Below are 11,292 nucleotides of genomic sequence, written 5' to 3'. Positions count from 1 at the left end.
ATCCCCATGCGTGTGGTCTAGGTTCCCCTGGCCAGGTTGAAATTCGATTCAGAATCGTCCGCCTCTCACGGCATGAGATTGATTAATGTTTTCGGTCACATAGAGTAACAAGTGAAATCCAATGATGAAAATACTGTTGGTTGATTAAATGGTTGCTCTACCATGTTTGAGTAGAGTCAGTTGCAAATTTAGAATGGTTAATTCTACTAGAATCTGGCTAAGTAAAACCTGAAAATTAAGGATCAACACTTAGCGGCATTTTTGGCAAACAAACCCTACCAACCAAAAAGCTTGCATGTCTAGTTATCGGACTATGTTATATCCGGAGACGGATCAGTCTTGCTGAGTATTAGTATACTCAGCCTTGCTTGTGGCACTGTTTTTCAGGGTACTAACTTTGAAGACCTGTTTGCGAGTCTACTTGGCCTTGTACTCTGCCTCCGGGTTGGTCTGTTGAGTGGGATGGCCCTTCAGCTGGTGCTAATCACCCTCCCGCTGAGTGACGCATTCGTACGGGCTTTACCGATGCGTCACGTTATTTCGTTAGTTATCTTTTAATGCTTCCGCTGAACTTTGAGACTTGAATAATTTGAGGAGTTGGAACTCCGTAGTACTTCGCTAGTCTGAACATGGTTTGTAATAAGTTTTCTTTCCGCTGCAATCACTCTGAGATGTATGAAATGGTTTGTGTTGTAATCTCTGGGCTCACCTTCGTGTGAGTGTTGTCTGCTGATCCTGGAATAGCGTGGCTTTTATCGAGTCTTCACTCGAGGAACTGCCGGTGAGTGCCAGATTGGGTCAGAGTTGCTTAGCAACGAAGATCAGTGCACCCGGGCCCAATAGTTTTGGGTGGTTCCGCCACAGTCACCTCCAATCGACCCTCCCTGTTCTGAACGGAGGGGAACCGCAAACACCTCCTGCGAGCTCTCAAAGATCACTCTCCTCAAATTAATAGGCATCATATGCACTAATCTTCTTCGAGAATCCATCCTGGATAACGAAATTGAATATGAAAAAAGGTCAGACTTTCAGGATCAAGGGGGGAACGGGAAAAAAAGCATGCTACAAAGCAATTGCAACAATCTACAACCAACTTTGCGCACCACCTTCACAAATCATCAGATCCTCCCCGGAAATTAGACAAAATAAAAAATCAATGTGAAAAAAAATACAGCTCGCCTTGCGCTGCAGGGCAGAATCACATCTCATCTATCCGATCAAATCCACCACAAAAGGAAAATGATAGGAACCTGCTGTCGCCAATGAACAACACCAGAAGTGCGATTAGAGTCCTGGGGACCCACCTCGGCAGTCGATCTGCCGACGAAATTGGAAGCAAGCACAGGGTTAGAGATACGAACCTAGCGCCCCCGATCTTCGACGCCGCGAATGCGTCTCCAATCCAGGCGAGATTGGATTTGGAAGAGGAAAACCTGCTGACCGGAAATGAGCTCGAGGGAGTGGAGAAAAATTGGTAGGAGAGGCGAGCGGGATCTGGCGTGGGGGTAGGCAGCCGGGGCAGCACGGGAGCCGGCGGCGCAGGGCCTCGCCGGGCGGCGCGAGGGGGAGACCAGGAGCCCGGCTCGGACGTCTGCAGCTGGCCGGTGCGGCACGGGAGGGTCGCCTCGCCGGGGGAGCAGGCGCTGGGTGGGGGGGGTGTACCTCAGGCTGTAGCTCGCCGGGGCGGCGCGAGGGGAGACCAGAAGCCCGGCTCGGACGTCTGCAGCTGGCCGGTGCGGCACGGGCGGGTCGCCGGCGGGAGGCCGAGTCGGAAACCGAATCGTCCCACGATCTATTAGGAGGTGGCGATGGAAAAAGGAACCGGACGTGTGAGGGAAACCAGCGAAGGGGAGAAAAACCAGATGGGGTCGGGGGAGGCGCGCCGAGCGCGGGTCCGAGTCGGGTGCGGTCGTGCGGGCGGGTTTGGGCTCGAGTATGGAATAAGGTATTCCATACTGTACTCAATAGAGCTATTATATATATATATATATATAGAGGAGGGGAGGAGGTGACAATTTGCTCTTGATCCCTTGACAAATATAATATTTACAAATAGACTCTTGGGCCATCACATGAGGCCCATTTACAACATGGGTTGGGTCATTCCCCCAACAGGATAGAAGGACCCGTTCCCTTGGCGCCGACACATATGTTTGTGGTGTTTATAGACAAATTTTCACAGAACTCGGTCTTTTTGGTGCTAGGCACCCGGCTTCTTGAGCATTAGCAAACACAGCAGCCCGAGTGCTACATCACATGTTTGTTTACCGTTTTGGCATAAGGCCATTTTGACCCATTCATGAGCCATTTCCTCGAGTTTGAACATGATTTCACATGATGGTGACGGTTACAACTGCTTCTACGAAATTTAGTTGTTTTTGTGCCGAGCACTCGGCAGTTCATTCTTAGGTTCCGTGACCTGCTCACGTTTCTTGCCTGTTTTTGCCTATTGCCATTTTCATCTGGTCTTCAACCTTGTCTCCCATTTGAACATGATTCAATGCGTGAGTAACGTTTATAGCCATTTTCATAGAACTTTTCATATCGGGCTCAAGCTCGGCCGTTATTTGCCTACTGTGAGCTGCAGCTCACGTTTCTCTACCGTTTTCACTCGAGGCTATTTGGACTCGTTCATGAGCTGTTTCCTCCCATTAATTGAACGTTCTCGGTGACACCTATATCTACTTCCATAGAACTTGGCCAACCCGTCGGCCTGTTTTTCCTCCCGTGAGCTACAACTCATGTTTCATGGCCGTTTTCACCCACAACTATTTTCTCTTGTTCATGAACCATTTCCTCTTGTTTGAATATGTTTGTGGCGCTTACGGCCATTTCCACATAACTTCATCATTTTCATTCCGAGCGTCCATCTCCCCCTTTTTTTTTACCTAATGTGAGCTAGCTCACGCTTTTTGGCCGTTTTCGTCAACGACCGTATCTTCACTCGTTAATGAGCCGTTTCCTTCCATTTGAAGATGATTCCATATATTAGTGATGCTTATAACCATTTCTATAGAATATGGGCATTTCCAGCCTCGCATATCCATCGACACTTTAGCCTCCTGTATATATGCTATAGCACACGTTTCTTTGATGATTTCATCTAGGGCAGTTTCACCATCCGTGTCCTCCTGTTTGCAAATGATTTCATAAGTTGTTGACATTTATAGCTATTTTTACAAAACTGGTTAATTTTGTGTCGGGCTCCCGACAGCTTTTTTTCTTCCCGTGAGCTATATAACATTTGTTTTTTTTTGCCGTTTTCACCTGGAGCCGTTTTCAGCCGTTCATGTATCTTTTCCTACCGTCTGAACATGGCTCCATATGTTGGTGATGCTTATAGTCATTTCCGCACAACCTGGCCATTTTTGTGGTGGCACCTGTCTCCCTATTTTCGGCTACTGTTTTCGCCTAGAGCCGCGTACATGAGCAGTTCTTTTTTTTTAAGTTTTAACATGATTTACATATGTTGGTGATGTTTATAGGTGTTCTCACAGAACTAGATGTTTTGTGCAGGGCACTTAGCTTGTCAGCCTATTTTTTGCTTTCTATGAACTCTAGCACACGTTTGTTAGGCATTTTTGTCCACGACCATTCTCACCATCAATTAGTCGTTTCCTCCAATTTAAAATGATTACATATGTTAGTGACACTTATTGTTGTTTCTTGAGATCTTGTTAGTGACACTTATTGTTGTTTCTTGAGATCTTGGCCATTTCCAGCTGAGCACCCCTCGATCGATCCCTTTTTATGTGTCGTCCATCAGCTATAGCACAAGTTTTTGCTATTTTTCCAGCTTTTTTTGACTTTTTTTTTGAAACGAACAAAGTAGGAGAGCTGCTGTTTATATTACCAACACCTAGATTGGGGAAAATTTGCCTCAGGTCAGACACTTCGTTTCCTCTCTCGAACTCTCTCGTGCAGCTACAGTTGAGAGAGGGGGGAGGAGGAAAAGGCGGCTCGGTCGCTGCCAACGGAGACGGCGGTCTCCTCTGCCTTCGACGGCCTGAGTGCCATCAGGAGGAGGTGGAGACAGCTAGACTCGCCAGTTGGCGGTGGTCGGAAGGCTTTAGGTCCTAGTACATCTAGGGTTAGGTTTCCGAGCAGCGGCGGCGGCGAGGCAAAGGCGACGGCGGCAACGCTGAGGTGGAATAAGTCCTCTCCCTCACCCCGATGGTGCTTCTTTCTGACATCATCGGCGAGCTCGTGGAGGTGGTGCGCCCGCCGTGGAGCTCGTGTACAGGAGGTGCTTGCTGGCGACTTGTCGGCCCTGACATGAGATAGGTATGTTGGCCTTTTCTTTTGGGGATGGGGAGGTAGCTCTGGGTCTTGTGGAAGATAGGAGAGTGGAGCAGGCTCGACCATCCCGCGGCGGCTTTCGTCGTTGTTGGCGAGTCTAGATCCAAGGTCAACGAAGCTCGGGGTGCGCCCCGGCCGATGGAATACTAGCGACGGCTTCAACTCATCCGTGGGGGCGGGTGTCTTTTGCAGCTCTTCAACGCCCTGTGGCAATAGAGCTCTGTTTGTCCTGGGGATGGCAGCGATGGGCTTCCAGGGGTGGCCGCCGGCGACGAAATTTGGAAGACTCGGTCTGCATAGGCTCCTGGGACCACAATGTAATTTTTCTTTTGCTTTGGAGCCTTTCTATAAAAAGGTTGAAACAGCTACTCTCTGTATCCCACGTGTCTGTACCTGTATTTGTACGCGTCCGGTACGGCATCTTCTATCATTAATACAGGTATGTTTGAATAAAAAAACACTTAGACTGGGCACCATAACAACCAACAAAAACATCACAACTAGCCAACACGACCACACAACTCCTCTCAAATTCGACCTAGGGTGTGTTTAGATGCTGTAAAATTTTGGATGAAATTTACAGTAGCAATTTTCAAACGAAGATTAGAAGGACTGAATATGATCTAATTATAAAACTAACTACACAGATGGACGAGAAATCACGAGACGAATCTATTAAGCCTAATTAATTCGTCATTAGGGATTGTTTATTGTAGCACGACATTGTCTAATCATGGTCCAATTAGATTTAAAAGATTCGTCTCGCAATTACAACCGGGGGTTATGGAATGAATTTTGTCAATTATTCACATTTAATACTTCTAATTAGTTGTTAAACGATCGAAGTTATTGTAGTGCTGAAAAAATTTGGAATCTAAGCCTCAAACAACTTAACTGGTTGGATTGGAGGCATTAATGAGCCAGTATCCTCCCATTTAAACGTGCATGATTCCATTTGTCGCCGAAATCGGATGCCTGGAACCTGCAGGGCCCACGAGTCTGAAAGTGGCCAGCGTGAGGCGCATTGCAAAAAGCAGACGGGCCGCGGCAACCACTTGTTGCAGCGTTTGCATTGTGCCAACAGCTTTATTTTCTGGTGGTGGTGGGTGTACGCCTAGTTTGGAGTCCCCCTCCACCACTCACCGGCGATGATTGCCATGGCCGGCCGGCTGCGGCTGCTCACTGCGCCAGTCGCTGCTGCTGCTTCTTCTCCTTGCCATCGCCAGTCCACTCCGGTTTGGAGCAGGCGTAGCAGATCAATTGTCGCAGCAGCCGGCAGTAGTAGCAGGTCCGCGTCGTCGGAGGAGCAATCCGCATCCGCCGCCGCCGCCACCATCAGAGGCAAGGGCAAGGGCAAGGGCGGCAAGACGAGGAGGAAAGTGGCGCTGAAGCTGACGTACCTGGAGATCAACAGCTGGGTGTGGGAAGTGCAGCCGCAAGAAGCAGGCCGACCTCTGCGCATCCTGGCGGACCCCCTCGTCGTCGGCAACCTCGACTTCGGCGCGCCATGGCTGTTCGACGGCGCCAAGAGGAACCCCAGCGTGAAGGCCCTCGGGGTGGACGACCTCCTCATCTTGGAGCCGGACCTGCTGCTCATCACGCAGAGCCTGGACGACCACTGCCACGTCCGCACCCTGACGCAGCTGTCCGCCAGGGCGCCGGACCTGCCGGTGGTGACCACGCCCAACGCGCGCCCAGTCCTCGCCTCCCTGCCCACGCCGTTCCGCCGCGTCACCTACCTCGAGCCCGGCCAGTCCGCCGCCGTCGGCGACCAGCAGGTCCGGGTGCTGGCCACCGCCGGCCCCGTGCTGGGGCCGCCGTGGCAGCGCCCCGAGAACGGCTACATCCTTCTACTCATGACGACGACCGCCGACGCCGACCACGAGGGCCATGGCCTCCTCTACTTGGAGCCCCACTGCGTGTACGACAGGTCGTTCCTGGAGACGAAGCGGCTGCGGGCGGACGTGGTGGTCACGCCGGTGGTGAAGCAGCTCCTCCCCGCCAACTTCACCCTCGTCTCCGGGCAGGAGGACGCCGTCGACCTGGCCAGGCTGCTGCGAGCCAGGTACGTGGTGCCCATGAGCAACGGCGACGTGGACGCCGGCGGGCTCCTGGCCGCCGTGCTCTCCAAACAGGGGACGACGCAGTCCTTCGAGGCCCTGCTGTCGGAGGCGCTTCCCCAGGTGCAGGTCCTCCACCCCACACCAGGCGTGCCGCTGCAACTGCAACTGGAACTGGAACTGGACATCAGCTAGCGGGGCAGATGCAGATGATGGCCAATCAACATGATCCTCCTCCTATTTGTATTGTATGTAGTATGTAGCACTATACAAGATGAATGGTAGCATCTCCAGTAATTCTCAGGCTCTACTACATACACATTTACATACATACATATAGATATGTCAACCTGCAGAATAAAGATCTTGCTGCCAGTACTAAAAGTAACTCCTGTAACTTTTATTCATTAATTAACCTGCTGTCTCTCTACAGATGACAGACGTACATACATACACATACATACATAAATTACAGACAACAAATGATGATGGATCGTAGACAAATAAGGGCAAAAATAGCTCAACAGGGCAAACCACCAAAAAGGAAAGGAAAAGGACATCATTCAAGAGCTTAATTCCTGCTCTTCTCCAAAACCCCATAAATTTCCCCGCAAAGAATTGTCGCAGGTTGCAACACTTCCACAGCATACACATTATGTAGGTAGGTACTAAGCACCTTATCGGTGTGTCCCGCCTCTCCTCCTCGATGATGCAATGCGAGCTCGTGGAAGCCCAAGAATAGCCACCAGCCCACCGATGAATGATGCACCGGCTGCCACCGCAAAAGCCGGCGCATTCCCACCGCCAAACAGTTGATCCCATGGCCCACTACCAAGTGACACAATAACCTGCAGGAGGCGCCAGTGTCAGCCATGCCCTCAAAAGTTGCATCACCATCTTATCCAGACTCTAATTGAGCTTCAACTCTGGGAAATAACATGCTAGTGTCCTTTTGCCATAAACGCAGTTTAGCAGCTCATGCAAAACATCCGTGTGGAACAAGTTTTTTTTCCCAGGGCTTGATTTGGACCAAATGCAGACCACAGTCTTTCACTCAAATTAGAGGTCAGTTGCACATATTGAGTTTTTGCTTGGATTGTGGATTATTCAAAGAATTTGATATGTCGGTCTGGTTTGTTATGTTGGGTTTCAGACCTGCCAATTGTTTCCTCAGTTTGGCTTCATGTGGAGCTTCTGGAAAAGACTAAGATCATCTCACGCATTGATTATTCCTGACTTTGGTGGCGCATGGTTGATTAATGATGGCTCATATGATTTCTACTACATAAGGGAATTTCACTCTAGGTGCAGCTTGTTGCATTATGATCCAAATTCATAGACTATTCGTGAAAGTTTCTCCTATAGGGAATCCAGTTGCGTTGATAAAGCCACTGCAACACCACCGCTTCTATATTATTCAACGATACAGTGAGTCATCGCCGTGGGGTTCTTGTTCTTTGCCTCATGTTGCCATGTGTTACAATTAACTGAAGATCAAATCTGGTCTATCTATAATTTTACACTACAAGACAAGTAACATCATTTGAACCTGAAGTTCAAACCATATGTTATTGCCTTTAAGATGTTAAGAATATAGACCATTTTTAAAATTGGGTTCTGGAACCAACTATCACTTAGTGCAAATATTATTGGGTAGGATTACTTGGATCCATTATCTGTTCATAGTTGCAATGAACTCCAAATATGCATGGTACTGAACCAAAGCCAGGAAAAAAAACATTAAGAAAGGTAATTACCTGTGGTATGACGATAGCTAAATTTAGAATGCCCATCGCTAGACCTGCAAGGGAAAAAAGATAAATTTTCAAAAATGAAATCATGACAATAATGCGTACTCAAAATGGAAATACCTTGGCCAAGACCCAGATTTTCAACACGACTAGCAGCCATTGCATATGGTATACTGTATGTAATCTGCGAACAAGATAAAACATTAAATACACAACACGAACAACATACAAGTGAGCTGGAAGTGGACATATGTTACTCACCGCCAGGGGTGCTCCTAAAATTGTAAAAACCACCACAGAAGCAATGACAATGCCAGTTGGAGGTACTCCATCGGGAGGATAATCCATGTTCTTTGCGACATATGTTATAACAAGCATAGCCACAAAGCATAACGCCATCAGTATATTGGAGACACCCCATACTAGTCCAGCTCCCCACTTCCTACATAACTTTTCTAGTACAACAGAGGTGAATCCAAGAAGGACAGAGTTGAGCATTAGACCAAAAGAACCCATTCTCACACCATCATGGTATCTTTGGGTCTCTCCTGGGTTTTCTGGGCTTCCTCGGTAGATCTCTCGGCCCATCCAATCAGTATCAAAGAGGATAAAAGGAAACCATCCAATCCACGTAAGGGCAGTGACAATTAAGACCATCCAAACTGGTAGCGTGAAGTATCTGAATGACCCAAAAAGCTCCCAGAGGAAAGTTTCCTGTTCGGTACCTGGATGTTCTGCTTCATCACCTCCAAAAGTTTGCGGCTCTTGCACTGATGCTACAGTAATGTAGGTTGTAATCACCAGAATAATAATGTCAAGAAGGAAGGCAGACTTGAGGTTGGCACAACTGATGCTGCAGGATGGTGTAACAGTGAAAGGAAATATCCAATACCAGCCACTGTATGCTCCGGTGGCATATCCAAGTATGTTTCCCAGGGCCATGAAGAGTGAAAAGTATGCATTAGCAATCCGAGTCCTCCTTGGGTCGTTCTCTGCCATATGAAGGGTTATAAGGGAGTCATTTCCAAGTTATGACAGGAGAAAAACTAACAAGATATTATGAGCAATAGCGGAGAAATACTAACAATTTAAGGTGCGTGCAATCTCAGAACAGAACTAGGAAACTGAAAAGCTCACAGATTGGCTATGGGCTAAAAAACTGTTTACTTACTTTAAATAATAATTTTTTTACAAAAAAAATAAAAAAGGACCCTGAAAAATTATCCTATCACCACGAGCACAGATGTTACTACCACAGAGTAACGATGAATCAGATGTTGCCTCTTCTTTGCATAAAAGCTGATAGCAGCCCACAGCCACAGGGCCAAAAACCATTCTGAGCCTTGCAATTATTAACGAAGGCCCTTAAATACTTGTATGCCGGCAAAAGATGCGGACCGTCCTATGATTCCAAACTTGCAACAATAATGATGCTGTAACACTTGAATTGAATATCTCTCGCTGTGTAGGCCCTGCCTGGGTGCCTGAATACGAAAGCGATTCCTTGGCCTCCCCCACACTCATTGATCCCTTGGCATGGCATATACAAGGAGAGAAGGGGGGGGGCAGGGGCGGAGCCAGGAAGTTGATTTTTTCATTATTAGGGGGGGGCAACCATACAAATTTATATAAAAATTTAATAAAATTTAAATTTCTAATGTAAATTTGGGGACCATGGGGGGCCAGGCCCCTGTCCGCCCCCCTGTCTCCGCCCCTGGGGGGGGGCAACAACAATTGGTGGTGACATATGTACACTTATACTAACTTCACCTAAATTATATATATATATATATATAGTTATTGAAAGAAAACGGATTAGTTGTTCGTTGTCGAGTCCTGCTAAACTTCATGCTAATCGTTCCTGAAAAAAAAACTTGATGCTAATCGTTCCTGAAAAAAAAACTTGATGCTAATCTAACGATGGTCCAGCTGGCAAGGCAAAAAAGAAAGAGTAAGCAGGGCCGGAGAAATGAAGAGGAGGTAGGCACTAGGCAGTCGCATCGGAGCAAAGAATCTGTGTGGTCTGGGGGGCCAAAGGGGAAAGCGACCCTGTTTTTGATCATGAGTTAGGAGTATTTGATTGATTATTAATAATAAAGGGGGCCGCAGCCAGCCGTGGAGAGAAGGAAAATATCGGGGGCGAGGCCGTTTTTGGCTTGGCCCCTCGCGATCCGGCAAATTGCTTGGTATGGTATCCAGCAGCAGCAGCAGCAAGCAAGCAATGAAGCAATGAAGCAAGCAAGGAATACTAGAACCGACCGGTGAGGTCCGCGAGGAAGGCCCTGCAGGGCCCCTGCGTGGCGTTGTTGCCGACATCGAGCAGCCAGAATCCGACGAGGTAGACGCAGATGGCCCCGAGGCGCGTGCTCCCCGGGGTGATGTCGTCGCCGAAGATGCGGCCGAGGTCGGCGGAGAATCCGACTGTGAGGACAGCCGCGGCGATTGAGGCGGCCCCCGCGGCGATGAAGGGCCTGCGGCGGCCTAGCGGGGAGGCGGCCGGGGCGATGCGGTCGGAGAGGTGGCCGACGAGGGGCTGGACGAGGAGGCCGGAGAGCGGGCCGCAGAGCCAGACGAGGCTGGCGAAGGCGTGCGGGATGCCGAGCTCCTGCACGTAGGGGGTGAGCAGCGACAGCTGCAGCGCCCAGCCGAACTGCACCCCGCACGCCACAGACGCCGCGCGGAGCAGCTTGCGGAGGGGCACCTTGCGCGCGGGGGGCGCCGCAGCCGCCGTGCGCGGCGGCATGGCGCCGCCACCGGCCGGGGAGGGGGGGGGGGTCTGGGTGGGTGGGGGAAAGGAGGCCGTCGGGATACAGGAGAGCAGGGGGAGGAGCAGCAGAGCAGGTATAATAATTCAAGGCAAGGCGCTGCCTGTTTAGATTTTTACCCGTAAACCCTCCTAAATACAAAAAAAAAATGTCACATTAAATATTTTGACACATGTATAGAATATTAAATGAAGTCTATTTATAAAACTTTTTACATGAATGGACTGTAAATCGCGAGACGAATCTAGTGAGCCTACTTAATCCATAATTTGCAACGGTGATGCTACAGTAACTATATGCTAATTATAAATCAATTATGAATTAATTAACATCATTAGATTTGTCTCGCGATTTACAACTCATCTATGTAAAAAGTTTTGTAAATAAGCTTCATTTCATACTTTAAATTAGCAAGCT

General features: G+C 48.8%; 2 protein-coding genes and 1 long non-coding RNA gene across 3 annotated transcripts; 1 reads left to right on the top strand and 2 right to left on the bottom strand.

Moving 5' to 3' along the window:
- Positions 1–1,044: 1,044 nt before the first annotated feature.
- Positions 1,045–1,830, bottom strand: LOC120700296. The gene is made up of 2 exons (XR_005685879.1): positions 1,362–1,830; positions 1,045–1,250 (listed from the first exon to the last, which is right to left on the bottom strand). It is a non-coding gene; the product is annotated as an uncharacterized LOC120700296 (long non-coding RNA).
- Positions 1,831–5,261: 3,431 nt separating this feature from the next.
- On the top strand, positions 5,262–6,672 carry LOC120700295. The gene has a single exon (XM_039984525.1). It carries the CDS (start codon positions 5,448–5,450, stop codon positions 6,552–6,554), a length of 1,107 nt encoding a protein of 368 aa, XP_039840459.1. The 5' UTR covers positions 5,262–5,447; the 3' UTR covers positions 6,555–6,672.
- Positions 6,673–6,738: 66 nt separating this feature from the next.
- LOC120700294 (sucrose transport protein SUT2) lies at positions 6,739–10,949 on the bottom strand. The gene is made up of 5 exons (XM_039984524.1): positions 10,370–10,949; positions 8,372–9,102; positions 8,231–8,294; positions 8,117–8,160; positions 6,739–7,207 (listed from the first exon to the last, which is right to left on the bottom strand). Exons 1-5 carry the CDS (start codon positions 10,851–10,853, stop codon positions 7,037–7,039), a joined length of 1,494 nt encoding a protein of 497 aa, XP_039840458.1. The 5' UTR covers positions 10,854–10,949; the 3' UTR covers positions 6,739–7,036.
- Positions 10,950–11,292: the final 343 nt, after the last annotated feature.

The sequence above is a fragment of the Panicum virgatum genome, chromosome 3K (genome assembly GCF_016808335.1).
Source record: "Panicum virgatum strain AP13 chromosome 3K, P.virgatum_v5, whole genome shotgun sequence".
In the NCBI taxonomy this organism is placed as follows: Eukaryota; Viridiplantae; Streptophyta; class Magnoliopsida; order Poales; family Poaceae; genus Panicum; species Panicum virgatum.
Note: the sequence above shows the minus strand (reverse complement) of the source record. Positions and strands in the feature narration are given on the sequence as shown.

What these genes read in the sequence shown, in the direction of transcription:
- LOC120700294 (XM_039984524.1), bottom strand. Translation starts at nt 10,853, where the DNA reads ATGCCGCCGCGCACGGCGGCTGCGGCGCCCCCCGCGCGCAAGGTGCCC. An exon ending in CTTCCTCGCGGACCTCACCG is followed by an intron (nt 9,103 to 10,369) that starts GTCGGTTCTAGT and finishes TTCATATGGCAG; the next exon opens with AGAACGACCCAAGGAGGACT. An exon ending in AAATCTGGGTCTTGGCCAAG is followed by an intron (nt 8,161 to 8,230) that starts GTATTTCCATTT and finishes TTTCCCTTGCAG; the next exon opens with GTCTAGCGATGGGCATTCTA.
- LOC120700295 (XM_039984525.1), top strand. Translation starts at nt 5,448, where the DNA reads ATGATTGCCATGGCCGGCCGGCTGCGGCTGCTCACTGCGCCAGTCGCT.